The sequence below is a fragment of the Rhinoderma darwinii genome, chromosome 6 (assembly GCF_050947455.1).
Source record: "Rhinoderma darwinii isolate aRhiDar2 chromosome 6, aRhiDar2.hap1, whole genome shotgun sequence".
Taxonomy (NCBI): domain Eukaryota; kingdom Metazoa; phylum Chordata; class Amphibia; order Anura; family Rhinodermatidae; genus Rhinoderma; species Rhinoderma darwinii.
This window is the reverse complement of record NC_134692.1, coordinates 55,845,747-55,869,984: the sequence shown is the minus strand read 5'-3', so window position 1 is coordinate 55,869,984 and position 24,238 is coordinate 55,845,747. Positions and strand designations below refer to the sequence as shown.

Below are 24,238 nucleotides of genomic sequence, written 5' to 3'. Positions count from 1 at the left end.
CGGTCTTAAAACGGGATTGGGCTCTCCACTTTGCAGGAGTTCTAACCAAGTCGAGCTGCGCCATAGTGACAAGCCGCTACGGGTCGCTGAGGGGCTACCCTCTACCCACAGCCTTCCCTGCTACGCGTAGGGTGCACTTTGGAGGAATGCTATGCGCCTCCGGGGGTCACGGTGGCTGCTACACCACTACCTTCACGGATCCCGACTCCTTCAGCTGCGTACGTGCAACATGCACGTCGTGTACTGTTCACACAACACTCAGAGAACGGTACCAGGCCACGGAGTGACACGCTTACACAGTTCTAAGTCCAAGTCTTTGATTCGGGTACCGTCTCTTTAAGGACCGCTCAAAATAATTGCAGTTGCTTTACATTAATTCACCCATTGACAGGTCTCTTCTCAATAATACAGGAGTACAAGCAACAGACATCTCCCCACTTATCTCTTCTGGGGCATACTCCAACATGGATGCCACTTTTTAATTCCTCCTAGGTGTCTCCAACTACTCACAGGGTAATCTCCTTGTTCCCCCACAGTACCTCTTTTGTAGGGAGGACATCCATCCTGCAGCTTCTTGCCAGGCTCAGGCACTGGGAGGCTATACTCACTCATACTGCAGTGACCCCTAGTGGCTGCATATAACATGGCAGGCATGCAACAGATAACACAATGGCTGGGTTCACACGACCTATTTTCAGGCGTAAACGAGGCGTATTATGCCTCGATTTATGCCTGAAAATACGGCTCCAATACCTGTAATTTACGCGTCGTCGTTTAACAGCTGTCAAACGACGACGCGTAAAATGACTGCCTCGTCAAAGAAGTGCAGGACACTTCTTTGGACGTAATTTGAGCCATTTTTTCATTGAATTCAATGAAGAACAGCTCTAAATTACGGCCGTTATTGACGCCTCGCAAAATGCGAGGACGAGCAATTACGTCTGAAATTACGGAGCTGTTTTCTCCTGAAAACAGCTCCGTAATTTCAGCCGTATCGGACGCTGCCGTGTGCACATACCCGTAGGTGTAAACATCACCTCACACAGGAGGGAACACAGAACACGGGTAGCAACAAACATGGAGGCTGCACTGGGCAGACAGTTCAATTTAATGGGGCAGCATCACCCACTTACATATGTCTATGTGTAGATCACCGTCTGCTCCGTGACTCCTGCCTCTTGCTCCACCCCACCCACAAAACAGCAGTCTCTGCTTCAGTTTCACATAGGCCCGTGTCACCCTCTGGGATTCAAATCAGAAGCTGCAGTCTTAAGCCTTCTACCACCTTCTACCGCCCAAAGACTAGACCGATCTGGTCTCCATATCTTCTCACTACTGCACAACACCAGCAGCCTTCTCTGCACCTCAGAAGGTTCACCCGCTCACTATCCCTTAGACGCCAAAACACTACGTTTTTATGGACTCCTCCTTGTCGCTTCTCCTATCCACCTTTTGGCGCATCAGCGTCACCAAGCTGCCTTACTTGCCAGGGTTTGCTAATTCTCCCTCTTCCTCTGTCACCTCCTCTCACCAATGACAGCCCCGCACAATTGGCAGCGCCGCAGGGCATCGCGGCCTGCCTCCTCCACGGACCTGCAATGCAAAACATTAATGCAAACAGCACATCCACAAAACATCACTGCACAATTGTCCTGGCAGTCCCTTAAAGAGCCAGCTAACTACACAAAAAGGGTGTGTACATTGTACACAAGCTGCAAATGAGGGGCACTTGATTCACCCTCCTTGCAAACATCTCCATAAATGTCTGCAGAAAATCTGCCACATGTGAACACACCCTAATTGTCTCCTTTAAACATTCCATAAAATTTAGCAAAGCAGCGGGAATATTTTTTATTGTCCGGTTCGTACAAAATAAGACATAAAAAGCCTTCGTATGAACTTGGAAGCATACCAAGGTACAGTATAGTCCTTTTACACCTCTATTGGAGTCCTATGGTGACTCCTCACAAAACACAGCTGCAATATGGCCATGTGCATGAGGCCTAGCCTTCTTAGAAGCCTTTTATTGTAAATTGCCACTGATAGATATACCAATTAGCTTTGACTCAATAATAATTTAGCATATATGCTTTTGTATTTATGGCTTTTAGGATTCCATAAAACACAATTCATTTTTTGAGCCAGTGAGAACAATGGAGTATGGGAATGTGGAAGAGGCTTTTAAAGGCGTGGATCACATACTAGAAGGTAACTTGATAGATACCTTCAAATAAAAAATATACTAAATATCACAAATAATACATTGTAAGGGATGAATGTGTGTTTGGAGTGCTGAATTTGTTTTACTTTTCAAAGAACAGGTGAGGACTATATAGGAGGACTGGACGATCTTCACCTCGAATCACAGAGTGTACGTGTTATACCCAGAGTAGACGAAAATGAACTGGAAGTGTTTATATCTACAAAGGATCCAGCATCCATACAGGTAAAGTATGTGATCTAGTGATGTAAATAACATAATACCAAGATATTTCTTATCGTACATACAACTCAGAAAAATAGGGTCTCCTTATAGAGTGGTAATAAAAGGTAGGGAAATCGAGGAACTCACCGTTTGCGGCTATAAAACGTCTTTATTAACCAAGATCTTGGTCTGTATGGTGTGGAATGAACCTACGGTCGTTTCGCGCTACACACTCTTTTTCAAGGCCCTCCGGTTCCACACCATACAGACCAAGATCTTGATTGATAAAGAAGTTTTATTGCCGCAAACGGTGAGTGCCTCGATTTCTCTACCTTTTTATTATTACAATTTAAGGTGCTGTACTTGTCAATGAGCACCCCGTAAGAAAAACAAAAAAGCCGACTCTCTATTATATGCCGGAAAGTATCTCAACGCAGGTGTAACATTGTGTCTGAATTTGGCCAGTGCCTGTCCTTTTCCTTGCTGTTCTTTTTGAAATTGTCCTTATAGAGAAGTACTCTGTGTCTGATGCATTCATGCATAACCCAACTTAAAAGAAATACACAAGCTATTATTAATCAATTTCCCAACTTTCTATGGTTACAGAATACTTGCCCTCATGTTATGTGTACATCCAGTCTTACGATATTCTTTTGAAGTAACTGGATGATAGCGATGTTCATTTCATAGACATTCAACTTGATAGTTCATAATTTAACCTATTCAAGTATAGAACTAATTTAATATTAGAGATGGAGTAACTGTTCAGGTATTTGGGCACTGTTTGAGAGTTCAGTGCCTAATATATCTTTATATTACCTACATTTTTCTTATACGGAGCTTCAAATCGCCAACTTCCCCACATAGGGCCACCGATTTTACTTGTTTATGACCTTTCTGACTCCACCCAAATTCTCCCATTCAAATATTTATCTTGCAAGTCAAGGGTATAACTACCATTGTATTGAGCTTTGAGGCCCAGAGGGGCTTCTTATACTGTTATCAAAGACTCCGAGGTGAGGGGAATCTTTGTGGATAGAAATGGTGAGAGAAATTGAGTGTCCAGGAAGAGGAAAGACACTGGATGGGGGGGATATATTAAGACTGGCGTTTCAAGTGCCAGTCTTAAACTAATTTACATCGGTGCTAAATGCGTCAAATATATTAAGAGGTGCACACCTCTTAATATGTTTGCCAAATTTTTGTCTGTCCATGAGACAGAAATGCAGTTCTATACCTGCTACGAGCAGGTGTAGATTAACGCCACAACGTACACCAGTTTCTGGTGTAAATTGTGATAAATCTGTCATTTCCACGGAGGTCACCCCCCTTTTAGATAAACCCCATCCCTTTTCTTGTCACTTTCGGAAAGTGACAAGGAAAGTGAAAAGTTGCAGATTTTAAAACAACTATGGCCTGAGCCAAAATTTGTGACTTTTTTTATGCCATAAAACTGGTGTAAACCACTTGATTTATTCCGCTGAGTGTATTAAAGATGCTTAGAGTCCAAAAAAGGGAGAAAAAGACACATCATTTTTCCATTTTCTGTATTTACTTGCTTAGGGCCTGTTCACATCAGCGTTGTTTTTCTGTTGAGGGGTTCCATCGAAGCTTTCGACTGCGCTATTGATTCCATAAAAAAAACCTGAACACTTTCACGATGACAAATGGAAACCATTATCAAAGTATCAGTCACCATTGAGAAGTATTCGTCACCATTGATTCCCCAACGGTAATCTCCGATGGAACCCCTCAATGGAAAGACAATGCTGATGTGAACAGGCTCTTATGGTGTTACTATGATATGGAGCAGCATATCTCACTTTGCTGGTTGTGTTGACAGGCGGCAGTAGCATCAGCTATAAATATTCCCTCTGATTATATCTCGTGCTGTGTGGAGAAAGGACAAGGCTTAGAGCACTCCCACACTGCATCTCAAGCTGCTATTACTGCAGTGGCTGCCCACAAGTAAGTATGAAGGACAATCTGTATTCATTTATGTGCAAACTAGACAAACCATCTACAAATAGGTCGGCCAAACTGTTTAATGAATACTAACTAGCAGATAAAATGTTGACCATCATCATAATGTAATTCAGCGTATGCATCGTTCGGCATATACAACGGGAAAGCCATTGACAAAGAGAGACACAAAGTAGCAGTGATTCCTCACTATAAGGGTATGTTCACACGGGCTATTTTCAGCCGTTTTTCAGGGGCGTAAACGCCCCGAAAAACTACAAGTAATGCAGGGGCTGAATGCCTTCAAACATCTGCCCATTGATTTCAATGGGAAAAACGGCCGCGTAAAAAAAGCCTCGTAAAAAGAGGTGCATGTCACTTCTTGAGTCGTTTTTGTAGCCGTTTTTCATTGACTCGATAGAAAAACAGCTCCAAAAACGCAGCGAAAAAACGCTAGTTTGATTAAAAAACGGCTGAAAATAAGGAGCTCTTTTCCCTTGTTTTTTGTTAAGCGTGTGGACATACCATAAGGTATGTAAACGTCCCGAAAAACGGCTGAAAAATCAGAAGCAGAATGCCTACAAACATCTGCCCATTGATTTCATTGGGAAATACGGCGTTCTGTTCTGACTGGGCGTTTTTTTACTCCTCATTTTCAAAAAGCGGTGCGTAAAAAGACACCCCGTGAAAAGAAGTGCATGTCACTTCTTGAGCCATTTTTGTAGCCGTTTTTCATTGACTCAATAGAAAAATAGCTCCAAAAACGGCCGTAAAAAACACAGCGAATAATGCTTGTTTGATTAAAAAACTACTGAATATCAGGAGCTGTTTTCCCTTCAAAACAGCTCCGTTCTTTCAGCCGTATTTTGTTAAGCGTGTGAACATTTAGAGGCCAGTATTTCCTTCTTCTTTTTGGAGGGAGTGTGGCGGTATGAGGCTAAGGATTGGTGCTGTAACCATTACCGTACAATGTGGTCCGTATTATGCTATGTGTCTCACAAAGTGGAATTATATTACGATCGACGGAGAAAAAATGTGAAGTTCTGACTAACATCATCTAGATTCTTTACATACATCTTGGGTTGCACATGTCTGCAAGTTTGTTTTTAGGCTGAATGCACACGTTGCGTGCGGCAAAACCTCAGAGTAAGGGCACATTCACACGTGGCGTAATTGCTGTTGAATTCCGCTGCAGACAGTCTGCAGTGGAATTCTGCAGCAGCCATTTTTTACATTTGTTTCTATACATTTTTACGAAAGTTAGTTCAGACGTTGCAGAAAATAACTGCGGAAATCAGCCTGCGGTGCAGAATTTTCCCTCCGCAGCATGCTTATGACGTTGCGGAGAAGAAGCAGAATTTCACTGCTGATTTCAGCCTTTGCAATGCAAAAACTGAAATCTGTGGCAAGTCCGCTGCGATATCTACAACATCTGAACCACCTGTCAAATATGCAAATGTTGGTGCAGATTCGTTGCGTAATTGCCCCAAATCTGCACCAACATTTGCAGCGTAAAAATTCTGCCACGTCTGAACGTGCCCTAATACAGTACCAGCATAGGCAATGACATTCCAGGGAATTAGATGTCTACGCTGCGGTATTTGTCAGGACATACATTGACCCACGGTGCGTATTTTCGAAACTGCAGCATGTCAGTTTATCCCACGATTCCACTTGCGATTCCTATCTCCCTAGTTATGGGGAAATATGCAGCAAAACCTGAAGCCTATAAACGCTGAAATTTACGCAGCAAAACTTAAAAACCACACCAAAAAACGCATTAAAAAAAACACACCTTTAACCCGTTAGTGACCGGCCCATAGTCTTTTTACATCGGTCACTAACTGGCCTTATTTCGATGCCATAGACTTTTAACGTCGCGGCATCGGTTTAAGTAAACAGAGCAGGGAGCTGTCAAATCTCCCTGCTCTCAGCTGCCAGAGGCAGCTGAGGGCTGGGAGCGTCCCTGCTCTGCCGGGTGAGATCGATATCAGTATCGATATCACCCGTTTAACCCCTCAGATGCGGTGCTCAATAGCGAGCGCCGCATCTGAGTGGTTTTGGAGAGAGGGAGGGAGCTCCCTCTTATCCCACCGGCACCCGGCGATAAGATCACCGAGTGTCTGTGTCTCCCATGGCAGCCGGGGGCCTAATAAAGGCCCCCAGGTCTGCCTGTAATGAATGCCTGCTAGATCATGCCGCAGGCATGACCTAGCAGATGCCTGTCCGTTTTAAACGGACAGGCATAATACACTGCAATACAAAAGTATTGCAGTGTATTATAATAGCGATCGGAGGATCGCATAGTGAAGTCCCCTAGTGGGACTAGTAAAAAAGTTAAAAAAAAAGTTTCATAAAGTTAATAAAAAAAAAATGTGAAAAAAAAATGAAAAACCCACTTTTTCCCCTTACAAACTGCTTTACTATTAAAAAACCAAAATACAGTTAAAAAGTTACACATATTTGGTATCACCCCGTCCGTAACGACCCCGACAATAAATCTATTACATTACTTAACCCGCACGGTGAACGTCGTAAAAAAATTAATAAAAAACGACTGAAAAATTGCTGTTTTCTGTGAATCCTGACTTGTGAAATGTGATTAAAAAGTGATCAAAAAGTCGCATCTACTCCAAAATGGTACCAATAAAAACTACAAGTCTTCCCGCAAAAAAAAGCCCTCATACAACTGCATCGGCAAAAAAATAAAAACGTTACGGCTCTTCAAATATGGAGAAACAAAAACAAATAATTTTGAAAAAAAAGCGTTTTTACTGTGTAAAAGTAGTAAAACATACAAAAACGATACAAATTTGGTATCATTGCAATCGTAACAACCCGCTGAATAAAGTTATTGTGTTATTTATATCACACGGTAAACGGCATAGATTTAGGACGCAAAAAAGAGTGGCGAAATTTCAGATTTTTTTCTATCCCCCCCCCAAAAAAAGTTAATAAAAGTTAATCAATAAATAATATGTCCCCCAAAATGGTGCTATTAAAAAATAAAACTTGTCCCGCAAAAAACAAGACCTTATACAGCTATGTCAATGCAAAAATAAAAACGTTATAGCTCTTGGAATGCGACGATTCCAAAACGTAAAAAATAGCTTGGTCATTAAGGTCTAAAATAGGCTGGTCATTAAGGGGTTAAAGAAGTTTTTGTATATTTACAGGGAGTCTGCAGACAGGGAAAGGGGTACTACAGATTGTTGGAACCTGAGGAATATATTTCATATATTCACATATACTACTGACGTATGAAAAAACAAATTATAACGATAGGTAGTCTTTAAACGTTGTATAACAGCAGAGATATTTCACGCTAAGTGTTCCATCACATTGAATCTCTGTAAAGCATCTTATTGTCCCCTATAAACACTGTTTCTAGGGGTGTATAGCAATGTAATATGATGTGTGACGGAACATGCACAGATTCATACGGAATTCATGAGAGTGCATTTTTGTGTGCCCCTGTATATAACCACAGAGTCACAGGGAGGTACAGTATGGACCTGTAGAATTTTATAGTCACTGTGTTATTGATCTGTACATTGGCAATCATTTAGAAAAATAGTAATACATTTTTTTTCATGTTGCAATAAATTAATATATACAATTCAGTTAGCTTTAGCATTCGCTTAACATCTAACAAAATTATTGGTTGCACAAACCCACTCGGTAGTATAATTTTATTGTGGGTTTGGTTTGTTCATCTATTATGGCTGGTAGAGAGGCTCTTGTAGGCCGGAAAGACACTGCCAATTATAAATAATACCGTCTGTGTACATATCATTTTGTAAGTGGTAATAAAATGTGTAGCGCACAGATTCCCACACACTTTAACAACCTTTATAATTATGTTCAGTAGCTGATGAAGTAACAACAAATGAGAACATGACATACTGCAAAATGTAGAAGTTATAGATGGATCAGTGGATACAGATACACAAAGAACAGCTCCAATGATATACAGATACAGCCCTTTCTTGAAACATATTTAGGGGTTGTATGAAATTAGAAAAAGGTCTGCTTTGTTTTCTGGAAACAGTGCCACTCTTGACCATGGGCTTAGCCTGGTATTGCAGTTCTGCTCTATTCACGTGTTGTAAATGGGTTCAAAAGCTTGAGGTGCTTCAAGAAGGCTGGCAATGGTGCACATACTGGCATAGCCTTCACTTGGGGATGGGGAGGACAATGCTCTAGACGGCAAATTTTTCTATGTTTAGCCCTTGCCACTCACTTAAATATATCAGCCGCACCTTCAGAAGGTAAATAAAACTGGGACACAGAAACCCCTAATCACACAGACAGGGACAGGTGCACAATTGCTCTTTCCGCTAGGGAGAAGTGTACGCTGCCACTATACAAAGACCAATAACAAATAACACCACCATACAGTGACCATATAGTAATCAGATACCAGTTCTACACAGGCGGTCTGCAGAGTATCATCATGCTGCAAGAAAATACAATACTGATCAGACACAGGCTCGGGTAGAGTACATAACAAATAAATCCAGTGACTCACAGGTGACTTCTTCATTAATTGTAGTCTTTCATTTTCTTTTCTTCACGATCTGGCCCAGGGCCACAATGACAACTTGTCCCGAAGACTGAAGGGATTGTTGGCCAGACATCTTTGGCCCTCACTTCTAGCATATTCCCACCATTCAGAGCAACACAAACTCCCCATCCTGCTGCCCCCTTTAAAACTGCCATCCTGTTGTTCCTGTACGGTCGTGTGCATGGGGCCTTAGATAAGATTACTATGTGGCTTTTCCTCAAGTCTTCAATGCTCCACCTCAGATCTGAATTATTCTAATCTGATTAACAAACTTTTTACTGCTCCATGTCACGGGGTGGAATCAACAATCTAGAGCTTATCTTTCAATTGTAAACTCTCCCCAGTGCTGTGTACTAAGCCCAACACCGTTGAGCTGAAGACGTCAATTTTTTTAATTGCGGATGAGATCATTATCTAATCATCAGTTTGTGAAATCATCTAGGCCCTAAAGTTGGCCATAAATATTGATAAAAGTCAGCCAAACCTGATTTCAGCAGGATCATCCAACTACCCAATATCTTTATAGGGGCCTGCAGAGAGAAGGATCAGGCATGTTGGAACTCTACATGCCGATTTTTTTTTTTCCCCCCGTGGTAGATAAACCCCCATCTGACGCACGGTTGAATTGGGTAAAACTGCTGTCGTCCAGACAAGTATTCGTCTGAAAGCTATCTCGTGCGTATGGCTGGATTAAAGCCTTGTTCAACGCACTATTATAAAAACCATTTTATGCTGGACAAGTATCACAAACATGACTCGGGTGGATTGTAGTTTCTGCTCCGGGGATGAGCAATCAGACTATGAAAACAGTTTATAACCACTATCTTTATTATATCAGAATAAAGAACTAACAAAGCAGTAAAAATTCTTATTGTACTGAAAAGAAGACTATTATATTCATGAAAGATTTGAAACAGCTTAACATTAGTAATTGCTCTCAGCAAATTTATTAATGGAATTTATGAATCTACATTTACACAATTGTGGTTTGGTGGCAGTTATAGATCATGCTGTACTTTTTAAACCACAGTTTGCTCTAGCTGACAATAACTTAAAGAGGCTCTGTCACCAGATTTTGCAACCCCTATCTGCTATTGCAGCAGATAGGCGCTGCAATGTAGATTACAGTAACGTTTTTATTTTTAAAAAACGAGCATTTTTGGCCAAGTTATGACCATTTTCGTATTTATGCAAATGAGGCTTGCAAAAGTACAAGTGGGCGTGTTGAAAAGTAAAAGTCCAACTGGGCGTGTATTATGTGCGTACATCGGGGCGTGTTTACTACTTTTACTAGCTGGGCGTTGTGTATAGAAGTATCAGCCACTTCTCTTCACAACGCCCAGCTTCTGGCAGTGCAGACACAGCCGTGTTCTCCAGAGATCACGCTGTGACGTCACTCACAGGTCCTGCATCGTGTCAGACGAGCGAGGACACATCGGCACCAGAGGCTACAGATGATTCTGCAGCAGCATCGGCGTTTGCAGGTAAGTCGATGTAGCTACTTACCTGCAAACGCTGATGCTGCTGCAGAATCAACTGTAGCCTCTGGTGCCGACACGATGCAGGACCTGTGAGTGACGTCACAGATCTGCACTGCCAGAAGCTGGGCGTTGTGAAGAGAAGTGGATGATACTTCTCTTCAGAGCGCCCAGCTAGTAAAAGTAGTAAACACGCCCCGATGTACGCACCTAATACACGCCCCGATGTACTTTTACTTTTAAACACGCCCAGTTGTACTTTTGCAAGCCTCATTTGCATAAATATGAAAATGGTCATAACTTGGCCAAAAATGCTCGTTTTTTAAAAATAAAAACGTTACTGTAATCTACATTGCAGCGCCGATCTGCTGCAATAGCAGATAGGGCTTGCAAAATCTGGTGACAGAGCCTCTTTAAAGTACCACTGTCATAAGATAATGGCACTTTGGATGTATCTGTAATAGGCCTAAGGCCAGGATCACACACACAGTTTTTATGCTGTTTTATTGAGCCAAAGACAAAAGTGGATCCAAAAGGAACAAAATGTATAAAGAAAAAACTGATGCATCTCCCTTCTTTTGTATCCACTCCTGCGTTTGGCAAAAGATCCTGGCCTAAGGCCTTATTTAGGGCATGGCCACACGTGGCGGATTTCCTCCGCAACTGTCCGCATCAATGCCGCACAGAATCTGCGTTGCAGATTCTGCGGCGGATCTGCCCAAAATGTGCAGTAAATTGATGCGGACTAGCTGCTGCGGACTGCGGGAAAAGTGCTTCCCTTCTCTCTATCAGTGCAGGATAGAGAGAAGGGACAGCACTTTCCCTAGTGAAAGTAAACGAATTTCATACTTACCGGCCGTTGTCTTGGTGACGCCTCCCTCTTTCGGCATCCAGCCCGACCTCCCTGGATTACGCGTCAGTCCATGTGACCGCTGCAGCCTGTGATTGGCTGCAGCCGTCACTTAGACTGAAACGTCATCCTGGGAAGCCGGACTGGAGACAGAAGCAGGGAGTTCTCGGTAAGTATGAACTTCTATTTTTTTGACAGGTTGCTGTATATTGGGATCGGTAGTCACTGTCCAGGGTGCAGAAACAGTTACTGCCGATCGCTTAACTCTTTCAGCACCCTGGACAGTGACTATTTACTGACGTCTCCTAGCAACGCTCCCGTAATTACGGGAGCCCCATTGACTTCCTCAGTCTGGCTGTAGACCTAGAAATACATAGGTCCAGCCAGAATGAAGAAATGTCATGTCAAAAAAGCAAGACGGATCCGCAGCACACATAACATGTACATGACAGCTGCGGACTTCATTGCGGAATTTACAATCTCCATTGAAGTCAATGGAGAAATTCCGCCATGAGTCCGCAACCAGTCCGCCACAACTCCGCAACAGCCCTAGCATGCTGCGGACACCAAATTCCGCTCCACAGCCTATGCTCAGCAGCGGAATTTTACGCATCGTCTAAACGAACACTGCTAAATAAAAGTGGAAGTCAATGGACAAACGGCTCCGCTGCGGATTAACGCTGCGGAGTGTCCGCTGCGGAATTCAAGAGGAATTCCGCCACGTGTGGCTTTGCCCTTACACGAGCGTGTGCGTGTGGCATCTGTATATGGTGCGTGGCTGCGTAATTTTCGCGCAGCCGGCATCATTATGACACTCTGTTTTTATGTTTACAAACATAAAAGCAGGAGGTGCTTTTCTGTTTTCATTCATTTACTTTACTACTGTAGCGCGAATCACGAGCGGCACCCGGAAGTGCTTCCGTGTGCCGAGCGCGATTTGCACACACCCATTGACTTAGATGGGTGCGCCTTTCGCGAAACACGGGCAAGTATAGGACATGTCGTGAGTTTTACGCAGCGAACATACGCTGCGTGAAAATCACGACCTGTCAGAACGGCCCCATTGACTAACATAAGTCCGTGCAACGCGCGTGATTTCCACGCGCGTAGCATGGACGTAATACACGTTTGTGTAAATAAGGCCTAAGGGTTGCAGCAGGGGCAGATGCAGGATTGAAATCTAGGAAAGGATGATTAAAGCAAAATTTCTACTTGGTCATGTCCGTGAACACTCCCTTAAATATATTGCCACATTGTCAACACAAGAAGAAAAATGAAAATGCAACACAGAAAAACATCCAATTTTAAAAAAATAGGAGGGGTGTTTGCCCTAATTGCCGCCTCCCTAAATTCGCCTCTGAAGGGCAGTTAGAATACAAGCTAAATAACAGGTCTAGTTGTTCTGTAAACTAAGGGTATGTTCACACGATTAACAAAATCAGCTCCTGATTTTCAGAAGTTTTTTGAGCAACTAGCTATTTTCGCTGCGTTTTTCAGGGGCGTTTTTGGAGCTGTTTTCAATAGAGTCTATGGGAAAACGGCTCCAAAAACGTCCCAAGAAGTGTCCTGCACTTCTTTTGACGAGCCGTCATTTTACGTGCCGTATTTTGACAGCGACGCGTAAAATAAAGGCTCGTGGGAATAGAACATCGTAAGACCCATTGCAGGCAATGGGCAGATGTTTGCAGGCATAATGGAGCCGTCTTTTCAGGCGTAATTTGAGGCGTAAAACGCCTCAATTACGTCTAAAAAGAGGTCGTGTGCACATACCCTAATTATTTAGACCTCTGAAAAGGACACGCTGGCAGCGCTTCTGGAGGAAACTCCAATAAGGCCGAGTTTCTACATAGCATAAACGCTGCGGAATTTCCGCAATGGAATTGTGTGTGGAAATTCCGCAGCATTTACAGTAGCATCAAAGTGGATGAGATTTAGGGTATGTGCACACGAGAACTGGCTTTTACGTCTGAAAAGACAGACTGTTTTCAGGAGAAAACAGCTGCGTCGTTTCAGACGTAAAAGCTCCTCGCATTATTCTAGGCGTCTTTGACGGCCGATCATTTGAGCTGTTCTTCATTGAATTCAATGAAGAATGGCTCAAATTACGTTTCAAAGAAGTGTCCTGCACTTCTTTGACGAGGCAGTCATTTTACGTGTCGTCGTTTGACAGCTGTCAAACGATGACGCGTAAATGACAGGTCGTCGACACAGTACGTCGGCAAACCCATTCAAATGAATGGGCAGATGTTTGCCGATGTATTGTAGCCTTATTTTCAGGCGTAAATCGAGGCATAATACGCCTCGTTTAGGCCTGAAAATAGGTCGTGTGAACCCAGCCTTAGTAAATCTCATGCCCATGCTGCGGATAAAAAAACGCAGCCTAAAAGTAAAAAAATTGGTGATTTTCTGTCGCAGGTGTTCCCCATTGAATTCAATGGGGATGCAAAACCCGCAACAGAAAGCCAAGTGTATCGACTTTTGCGGCGTAATCACAGCAATTACGCAGCAAAAAACGCAACTCCGGAAAAAAAATATCATACTTACCCAGAACACCCTTTAACTGCCTGCAGTTCGGCCTCCTGGGATGAAGTTTCATCGCATGTGACTGCTGCAGCCAATCACAGGCTTCAGCGTCACATGGCCTGCAACATCATCGTAGGAGGCCGGATCGGACGCCAAAGGAGGGAGGGGGTAAGTACGTGCGCTTTTTTAGTGGAAATTCCGTCTGAAAAACCGCACCACAACATAGTGCGATTTTTTTTATTCGGACGGAAGGTGCTGCAGGTTTCAGGTCGGATACGCTGCGTGATTCTTACGCAGCATATCCGACCTGTGGGAACCCGGTTTTAGTGTGCATGTTTTTAGACCAGTCATTCTATTCTGAAATATATTGTACTATGGGAGAATCATCCTGTTGGGCAGCTACTCTGCTTTACCTTTACGCTAGACTAGTGTATTCATCCCGTCAAAACGACAGAACCCTTGCACAACGGAGACAAACTGGAACCATTGGCTCCGGATCCGTCACCATTGAAATCAATGGTGATGGAAACGGAAACCTTTGGTTTCAGTTTGTGTCAGTCAGGGCTCCGTTCCGATGCAAAGCTCAGACGGAACGTCGAAACGGAGCCCTGACGCAGATGTGAATGAAGCCTTAGTTCTTCAGTACTGATCATTTGCATAGCCAGGCATGATTATTTGCATACATGTGTCTAAGTGTCCGAACAATGTTTTAGTATTTGTTTTACTAAAAAAGTTTTGATATTTTTACAGAACTGGTCAAGCAGTTAGCTCAGTTATTGAGCAAAGAGTGAAGCTGCCAGTGTTAAGACCTCAGCCTGCATTCTATGGAAAATACAAGGTTTGTTCTGTGGACATACAGAATTGTGTTTCTTTTTATTGCGTAGCTCTAGCGACATTGTTCTTTGTGACATTGTACCCACTAGGTAGGCCCCTATGTCATGTGTAACCCGTAGTCTAGTCAACATGCCATGTCTGTATCCAAATATGGAGGAGATAAAAGTAGGCACACTTGGTGTATACTCAACTCACATGAATTGATTGAAGATGTTCATCTCCTTAGAAGGCTGGTAAAACTAGTATTGTCTCTTATACTTCTACTGTATTGCATTTTAAAAGGGGTTGTCCGGGTTCAGCTAATTTTTCTTTTTAATTTAAAGTGATACAATTTTCTAATATACTTTCTATAGTGATTCTTCACAGTTTTCAAGATCTCTGCTTGTTGTTATTCATTTCATAAATGTATTAAATTAAATTCTACCCATGGTTATGTGATGGACACACAGGTTCTCGAATTGTTAGAAGACACCACTCTGATACACATACTGTAACAAGCTGTGCACCTGTGTGTCCATCACATGACCATGGATGGAATTGTATCCACTGGAAGTAAACGATGAATGTTCCTGCTGAATAACAACAGAGATCTTGAAAACAGTGCGAAATTAATGCACATAGTGTATTAAAAAATAGTATGAATTTCAATTATACAAACAGTAACACTAATTTGCTGAAACCAGACAACCCCTTTAAAGAGGCTCTGTCACCAGATTATAAATGCCCTATCTCCTACATAATCTGATTGGCGCTGTAATCTAGATCACAACAGTGGTTTTTATTTTGAAAAACGATAATTTTTGAGCAAGTTATGAGCAATTTTAGATTTATGCTAATTAGTTTCTTAATAGACAACTGGGCGTGTTTTTACTTTTTACCAACTGGGTGTTGTACAGAGGAGTGTATGAGGCTGACCAATCAGTGACCATTCAGCATCATACACTTCTCTCCATTCATGTCCATTTGTACTCAGCACAGTGTGAATGTCTATTCACACTCCCGACAGTTCGGTAAAGTTTGTGTGGGACTTAGGGCATGACCACACATGGCGGAATTCCTCCGCAACTGTCCGCATCAATGCCGCACAGAATCTGCGTTGCAGATTCTGCAGCGGATCTGCACAAAATGTGCAGAAAATTGATGCGGACTGGCCGCTGCGGACTGCAGGAAAAGTGCTTCTCTTCTCCCTATTCAGTGCAGGATAGAGAGAAGGGACAGCACTTTCCCTAGTGAAAGTCAAAGAAATTCATACTTACCGCCCGTTGTCTTGGTGACGCGTCCCTCTTTCGGCATCCGGCCCGACCTCCCTGGATGACGCTCCAGTCCATGTGACCGCTGCAGCCTGTGCTTGGCCTGTGATTGGCTGCAGCCGTCACTTACACTGAAACGTCATCCTGGGAGGCCGGACTGGAGACAGACGCAGGGAGTTCTCGGTAAGTATGAACTTATATTTTTTTTTTACAGATACATGTATATTGAGATCGGTAGTCACTGTCCCGGGTGCAGAAACAGTTACTGCCGATCGCGTAACTCTTTCAGCACCCTGGACAGTGACTATTTACAGACGTCTCCTAGCAACGCTCCCGTCATTACGGGAGCCCCATTGACTTCCTCAGTCTGGCTGTAGACCTAGAAATACATAGGTCCAGCCAGAATGAAGAAATGTCATGGTAGTAAAAACAATACGCTCCGCAGCACACATAAGATCTGCGGACTTCATTGCGGAATTTTGACTCTCCATTGAAGTCAATGGAGAAATTCCGCCATGAGTCCGCAACCAGTCCGCCACTGCTCCGCAACAGACAGAGCATGCTGCGGACACCAAATTCCGCTCCGCAGCCTATGCTCCGCAGCGGAATTGTACGCATCGTGTAAACGAACACTGCTAAATTAAAGTGAAAGTCAATGGAGAAACGGCTCCGCTGCGGATTAACGCTGCGGAGTGTCCGCAGCGGAATTTAAGTGAAATTCCGCTATGTGTGAACCCGCCCTTAATCACAGCACACGTTTTCCATCTGAGATATTTTGTAACATGTCCACTAGACATATCATAAAATATTGATCATGGAGGTCCAGCAGCTAGCATTACATTGACCTTTATTTCTCACTGTCTAATCTATTGAGGTAAATGAATTCTTAAAATCTGACTGGTGCAGTTGGCATAATGGTGCAAGTTTAAGTATGTGGCTCTGACCTTGCTGGTAGAAAACTAGTGTATGGTGAAAAATACAATGTTTTTAGTCTGACAAGTGCCAAATGTCATTGTATTGTATGTCTTATGAGCATTCTATTTCCCTTCCTTGATTTCCTCTACATGACAATGTATCGTTACATATTTGGTTTATTGAGAATTTTGCCATTTTCATTAGACAAATGTCCAATTAGACCAAATATCACTTTGAAATAAAGCCAAGCCCGTATAACATGTCTGTGATATCTGTGCTACATTTTTTTGGGTAAATCTGTTGACGTTGGCTGTTTGGTAATTTTGTAAATTGGTCATTTGGTAATTGATGGAAAAATAGCACAAATGTATTAATAATTATTGTACATATTTCATGAGCTACAAACTGCATCACTTTCCTGATACAGGAAGAGTGACACCTGACTACCAGTATTCTACACATTTTGACACCTCTCTCTGCTTCAGTTAATAGAAGTGTCTGAAGCAAGCAGAATGGAGTCGACCAAACAGAATAACTTCTTAAAGGGGTTTATCCAGGATATTACAATACCTATCTTAAATAGTCCATCAATGTATGGTCAGTGTGGGTCAAGCCATCTCTGATCAGTAGGACTAAGGGGCAGCGGTATCCATATGAGGCTGTGCCTGGTACTTGAGCTTAGCCGTACTCTGCCCCGGTTACTTGAATCGGCTGAGCTACAGGACCAGGCACAGCCATACTGGTCTAGGTCTCGCTGTGCCAGGTGCTGCAGTGAAGAGGCCGTGGCGCTCCCCCAGGTGCTATAGCCCCTTCATTCTGCTGATCAATGGGGGTCCCCCACTATTCACACAAGTATAGCCCACCAATGTAATATCCCTTAACTTAATTAGCTTAACTGACAGAACTTGAACAAACACCACCACAACTCAGGACTTCCATAGTTACATAGTTAGTACAGTTAAAAAAAAGATATACAGTCCATCACGTCCATCGCCCATCACGTTCAGCCAGTGGAAGGGCGAGGATGTGGATAAAGGTAAGGAGTAGTGGTACATTTTAGAAATTACCTAGCCCTATTGATCCAGAGGAAGGCAAAAATAAGCCCATAAGGCATTAAAAGGAAGATATTTCCAAGTGGCGATCAGACTGGATCAACATTCCAATAATTCTTTACATTTACATAAGTGCTGATGTTTTAATGTTCTAAGAAAACATCTAAGCCTTTCTTTTCAGCATCAACTGTTTTTGCTAAAACTAGTTGCTGAGGGAGATAATAATTTACTGTATTATAACATAACAGTTTTTATAATGTATATACACAATTCATTACTATCTGTGTGTTAAATCTATAATTTTAATGTAGGTGGGGTGTATGGATGACGGAAGAATTGTAGCATTGGATGTCACCTACTACTGCAATGCTGGTCACAGACCAGATGAATCATTCAAGGTATCAAAAATCTGGCCTCGTTTTCACTGGGGATACACTAAAATTGTTTATATTACAATAAAACATGATTGTGGTTAAGAAATTTGAAATCTTTAAGGGTAACTAAACTTTTATAAAAATGTTGACATGTCATAGTGACATGTCAGAGGTTTTGATCAGTGGGGTCCGAGCACTGAGACCCCCACCGATCGCCAAAACAAAGCAACAGAAGCGATCAGGTGAGCACTGTGTCGCTTCATTTCTGATTGGCTTTCCTCATAAAGTTGAGGGAGCGGTATATGGGCTCAATAAAATGTCTTTGAAGTCTGTACACAACTCGTTCGGCTTTCTGAGGAAAGATGATCAGAAATGAAGGGACACAGTGCTCATCTGAGCGCTTCTGATCGTTTTTGCGATCAGTGGGGGTCTCAGAGCTCGGACCCTCACTGATCAAAACTTCTGCCATGTAATTGTGACATTTCAAAAGTTTTATAAAGTTTAGTTACACTTTAAAGTGTACCATTTTTTTCTTGGTTTTATCTAAATTTGTCTAAAATTCTGTGCTGATTAATTATATAACACACAATACATTTTATACCTGTTCATTCTTATGTATTGAGACTGTGTTTTTAAAAATGTCTTTTGCTCACTGCAGGTTCTTACCATGTCCTTACTGAGTGCGCAAAATGCCTACAGCATCCCCAATGCACGGTGCAATGTTGCAGCATGCAGGACAAACTTACCAGCCAAGTTGTTCTGTGCTGGATATGGATTTGCACAGGCAGCAATGCTTACAGAGATTTGGATAGATGCAGTTGCTGACCGATGTGGTGTATCACCAGAAAAGGTAATTTGAGATTTATATGGCTCAATGAAAGCTGTCAAAGGTTGTTTTCAGATGTGGCAAATTTTTGTGACACAAGTCGCAGCAAATACATTGAAAAGTTCACAAGTGGTTACATCGCAAAAAAGCAAAATCCATGGTAGAATAATAGGCATGCTGCAGTTTGGAAAATTCACAGCGTGCCCTAAAATCTGCAGTGGAAAAATTTGCTTTGTGTGAAAACTGTTTTGTGAAATCCCTTTTACTAGCATTGTACTGTAAATTTATTACAGATTAAATCCAAAATGTCTGAACATACTCTTAAGTGCATCAAGAAGTTAAAGGGGTTTTCCCATCAGGGACATGTATGACATATCCTGTGGATGTGTCAGATAGATGCAGGTCCCACCTCTGAGAGCCGCACCTATCTCTCGAACGGGGCCCCCCTAAACCCCATTCTACTGCTCTGTGCTCCGGCTGACTCGTGTGATTCCGACCATGAATTACAGAAACCGCATAGCTCGCTGGATCACACGAGGGAATGACACGCGTCAGCCGGAGCAGAGGCGTAGAACGGGGTTTGGGGGCCCCGTTCTAGAGATAGATGCGGGTCACAGAGGTGAGATCTGCATCTCTCTGACATTTATAGCATATCCTGTGGATATGCCATAAATGTCCCTGATAGTAAGACCCCTTTAACCAGTGAAACAGCAAAGAATACACATGTAGGGCACGGCCAGACGTGGCGGAATTGCTGTGGAATTCCGCTGTGGACAGTCCACAGTGGAATTCTCCAGCGGCCGTTTTTTACAGTTGTTTCAATAAATTTTTAGGCAAGTTAGTTCAGATGTTGCGGAAAACTCCGCTGCGGACCATAGGCTGCGGTGCGGAATTTTCCCTCCGCAGCATGCACTGTCAATTGCGGAGAAGAAGCAGAATTTCACTGCGGATTTTAGCCTTTGCAATGCAAAAACTGAAATCTGTGGCAAGTCCGCTGTGTTTTCTGCAACGTCTGAATTACCTGTCAAATATGCAAATGTTGGTGCAGATTCGTTGCGTAATTGCCCCAAATCTGCACCAACATTTGCAGCGGAAAAACTCTGCCACGTCTGGCCGTGCCCTTAGTCTCTTTATCGTGTAAGAATTAAAATAAGATTCCTAGTTCCTAGGATATACTTATGTCTATTCCAGGCATGCTAAAAAGGTATGTACACCTTTTGACTGGATTTTTTTATTTTTATTAAATCAATGTTTTATTGTGTTCTTAAGGACTTTTCTAATTGACTTAATGAATATTTTTTTTAACTTTTTACAATATAGCTTTTATGCATCCTGTATACATAGAAGCGTATCGTTCTCTTTCAGACAAGTCAATTAGAAAAGTCTTTAAAAATACAAAAAACCTGTGAATTATTAAAAAAAATCCATTCAAAAGGTGTACGTAGCCTTTAACGTTAATCTCCACCTTTAGATCCAACATTCTGTGTTGATAATTTTATTAATATGGCAGCCGGATTTCCATTTCTCTGATACAGAACTCTGAATCCCCTGCAAAGACACAAAGTTAAATGTTAACATTCTGGCTGCCTGCAGCCACTATTGGGAGAGTTTCGAAGCTTAACCCGTTAGTGACCGCCAATACGCCTTATAACAGCGGCCACTAACGGGCTTTATTCTGATGCATATGCCTTTTTACGGAACTGCATCAGGATAAAGTAAACAGAGCAGGGAGCCGTCAAATCTCCCTGCTCTCAGCTGCTAGAGGCAGCTGAGGGCTGGGGGCGTCCCTGCTCTGCCGGGTGTGATAGATATTAGTATCGATCTCACCCGTTTAACCCTTCAGATGCGGTGCGCAATAGCGTGCACCGCATCTGAGTGGTTTTGGAGAGAGGGAGGGAGCTCCCTCTCTCTCCCACCGACACCCGGCGATACGATCGCCGAGTGTCTGTGTCTCTAATGGCAGCCGGGGGACTAATAAAGGCCCCCAGGTCTGCCTGTCATGAATGCCTGCTAGATCATGCCGCAGGCATGACCTAGCAGATTCCTGTCCGTTTTAAACGGACAGGCAGTAATACACTGCAATACAAAAGTATTGCAGTGTATTACAATAGCGATCGGAGAATCGCATATTAAAGTCCCCTAGTGGGACTAGTAAAAAAGTAAAAAAAATTTTTAATAAAGTTAATTCAAAAAAAAATTGAAAAAAAATGAAAAACCCAGCTTTTCCCCTTACAAAATGCTTTAATATTAAAAAAACAAAATAAAGTAAAAAAGTTACACATATTTGGTATCGCCGTGTCCGTAACGACCCCGACTATAAATGTATTACATTATTTAACCCGCACGGTGAACGCCGTAAAAAATGTAATAAAAAACTATGGAAAAATTGCTGTTTTCTGTGAATCCTGACTTTAAAAAAATGTGATAAAAAGTGATCAAAAAGTCGCATCTACTCCAAAATGGTACCAATAAAAACGACAAGTCGTCCCGCAAAAAAAAGCCCTCATACAACCACATCGGCGAAAAATAAAAACGTTACGGCTCTTCAAATATGGAGACACAAAAACAAATAATTTTGAAAAAAAAGCGTTTTTACTGTGTAAAAGTAGTAAAACATACGAAAACTATACAAATTTAGTATCGTTGCAATCGTAACAACCCGCTGAATAAATTTATTGTGTTATTTATATCACACGGTAAACGCCGTTGTTTTAAGACGCGAAAAAGAGTGGCGAAATTTCAGGTTTTTTTCTATTGCCCCCCCAAAAAAAAGTTAAAAGTTAATGAATAAATAATATGTCCCCCAAAATGATGCTATTGAAAAGTACAACTTGTCCCGCAAAAAAACAAGACCTTATACAGCTATGTCGACGCAAAAATAAAAAGGTTATAGCTCTTGGAATGCGACGATGGAAAAACGTAAAAAATGGCTTGGTCATTAAGGTTTAAAATAGGCTGGTCATTAAGGGGTTAATATATGACGTGCTGTGCATTTGTATCCAGATCACCGTGTTGTATGTACTAAGATTATTGAATTTTTTTAGTGTGTAACTAATAATATAAACAATGCAATGCAATTTAAATGTCATGAATGATATGTAAAAATTACTCCTAGGTACGACACTTAAATCTACACAAAGAAAATAGTGAGACACCATTCAAGCAGGAGTTTGATGCAACTAACTTGTTGGGATGCTGGGATGAGTGTTTGGAGAAGTCTTCATACCATCAGAGAAGGACTGCAGTAAGAGAAAGCAACAAGCAGTGCACCTGGAAAAAGAGAGGTTTTTCTATAATCCCAGTCATGTTCCCTGTTGGATTTATTGCAGACTTCATCAATCAGGTTTGTAGACCTCATCATTTATCCAGGAGGGTAGCCACAGGGCAGGGGCGTAACTAGGAAAGACTGGGCCCCATAGCAAACTTTTGACTGGGGCCCCCCCTCCCCCGGGTGTCACACAACCCCCCCCCCCCCTTGTAGATAGTGCCTTTTTTACAAACCCCTCCTTTTGATAACGCCATACCCCCCTGTAGATAACGCCATACAGCCCCCTTTTGTAGATATCTACAGAGGGGGCTGTATGGCACTATCTACAGAGGGGGCTGTATGGCGTTATCTACTGGGGGGCTGTATGGCGTTATCTAGAGGGGGACTGTCTGGTGTTCCCTACAGGGGGGGACTGTCTGCCGTTCCCTACAGGGGGGGACTGTCTGGCGTTCCCTACAGGGGGGGACTGTCTGGCGTTCCCTACAGGGGGGGACTGTCTGGCGTTCCCTACAGGGGGGGACTGTCTGGCGTTCCCTACAGGGGGGGACTGTCTGGCGTTCCCTACAGGGGGGGACTGTATGGCGTTCCCTACAGGGGGGGACTGTATGGCGTTCCCTACAGGGGGGACTGTATGGCGTTCCCTACAGGGGGGGCTGTATGGCACTATCTACAGGGGGGGCTGTATGGCGCTATCTACAGGGGGGCTGTATGGCGCTATCTACAGAGGGGGCTGTATGGCGTTATCTATTGGGGGGCTGTATGGTGTTATCTATGGGGGGGCTGTATGGTGTTATCTACAGAGGGGGCTGTATGGCGTTATCTAGAGGGGGGGCTGTATGGCGTTATCTACGGGGGGGCTGTATGGCGTTATCTACAGGGAGTCTGTATGGCGTTCCCTACAGGGGGGGTCTGTAGGGAACGCCATACAGCCCCCCCTGTAGGGAATGCCATACAGCCCCCCCTGTAGGGAACGCCATACAGCCCCCCCTGTAGGGAACGCCATACAGCGTCCTCCCCTGTAGGGAACGCCATACAGCGTCCCCCCTCCCAAAAAAATGCGACCTACAGTGTGTCCTAATAAAAGACATGTATCCCCTATCCACAGAGCGGGGAGATACCTCCCTGCTCTGCCATACTGTTCAGTGGCGTCCCGCTGTAGCCGCCATAGCGGCTGCTAGTGGAGCCTGCGGCCATGGTGGGGGCCCGTGCCGGCGGGCGACACGGGCCCCCTCATGCCGCGGGCCCCGTAGCAGCCGCTACTGTTGCTACGGCGGTAGTTACGCCACTGCCACAGGGCATGTGCCATGGGTGCTGGGTAGTTAGGTCCCCTTTGTGCCCCCATATAGTAGTTTAGGTCCTCTTTGTGCCCCCATATAGTAGTAAGGTTCTCTCTTTGTCCCATTTATAGTAATTATGTGCCTCTTTGTGCCCCCATATAAAAGTTAGGTCCCCCTTTGTGCTCCATATAGTAGTTAGGTCCCCTTTATGCCCCCATATAGTCATTTCTCTTTGCGCCAATGGAAAAAAAATGAAAAATCTCTTAACTCCGTTTAGAAAACGAGCGGCTGGGTCCCCTTCCTGTTGCCCATGGCCCGGCACAGGTGGGACGATGCAGTGACATCATTGTGCCACCTGTGCCAGGACACTGACATCATCAGTCTCGTCCAGACCGCTAGTAGGCCACAGGTCTAAAACAGTCTGTGGTTTACAAGAGTAAGTGGCAGGTCAGGGAGCCAATGGCTCTCTGCCCTGCCATAGTCAGTGGTTATCGCATTGGGATCCAGAGCCACTGGCGGACCCCCTTCTCCTCTGGACTCGTCACGAACACACGCCTTGTTATGGGCAGAGATACATTTTAATCTGGTTCACTTAATCTAACTATGAATTCCAAGTTTGAACATTGGCAAACATTTG

The 24,238-nt window shown here is 43.3% G+C and overlaps 1 protein-coding gene across 1 annotated transcript in view; it reads left to right on the top strand.

Moving 5' to 3' along the window:
• The window catches only part of LOC142655527 (aldehyde oxidase 2-like), a 90,860-nt gene that overhangs the window by 37,974 nt on the left and 28,648 nt on the right, over positions 1-24,238 (top strand). The window contains exons 12-18 of the mRNA XM_075829786.1: positions 2,112-2,208; positions 2,322-2,446; positions 4,269-4,393; positions 14,556-14,643; positions 18,168-18,254; positions 18,889-19,080; positions 22,172-22,399. Of these exons, the coding sequence (XP_075685901.1) occupies positions 2,112-2,208; positions 2,322-2,446; positions 4,269-4,393; positions 14,556-14,643; positions 18,168-18,254; positions 18,889-19,080; positions 22,172-22,399 (942 nt within the window). The remainder of the gene's footprint in view (positions 1-2,111; positions 2,209-2,321; positions 2,447-4,268; positions 4,394-14,555; positions 14,644-18,167; positions 18,255-18,888; positions 19,081-22,171; positions 22,400-24,238) is intronic.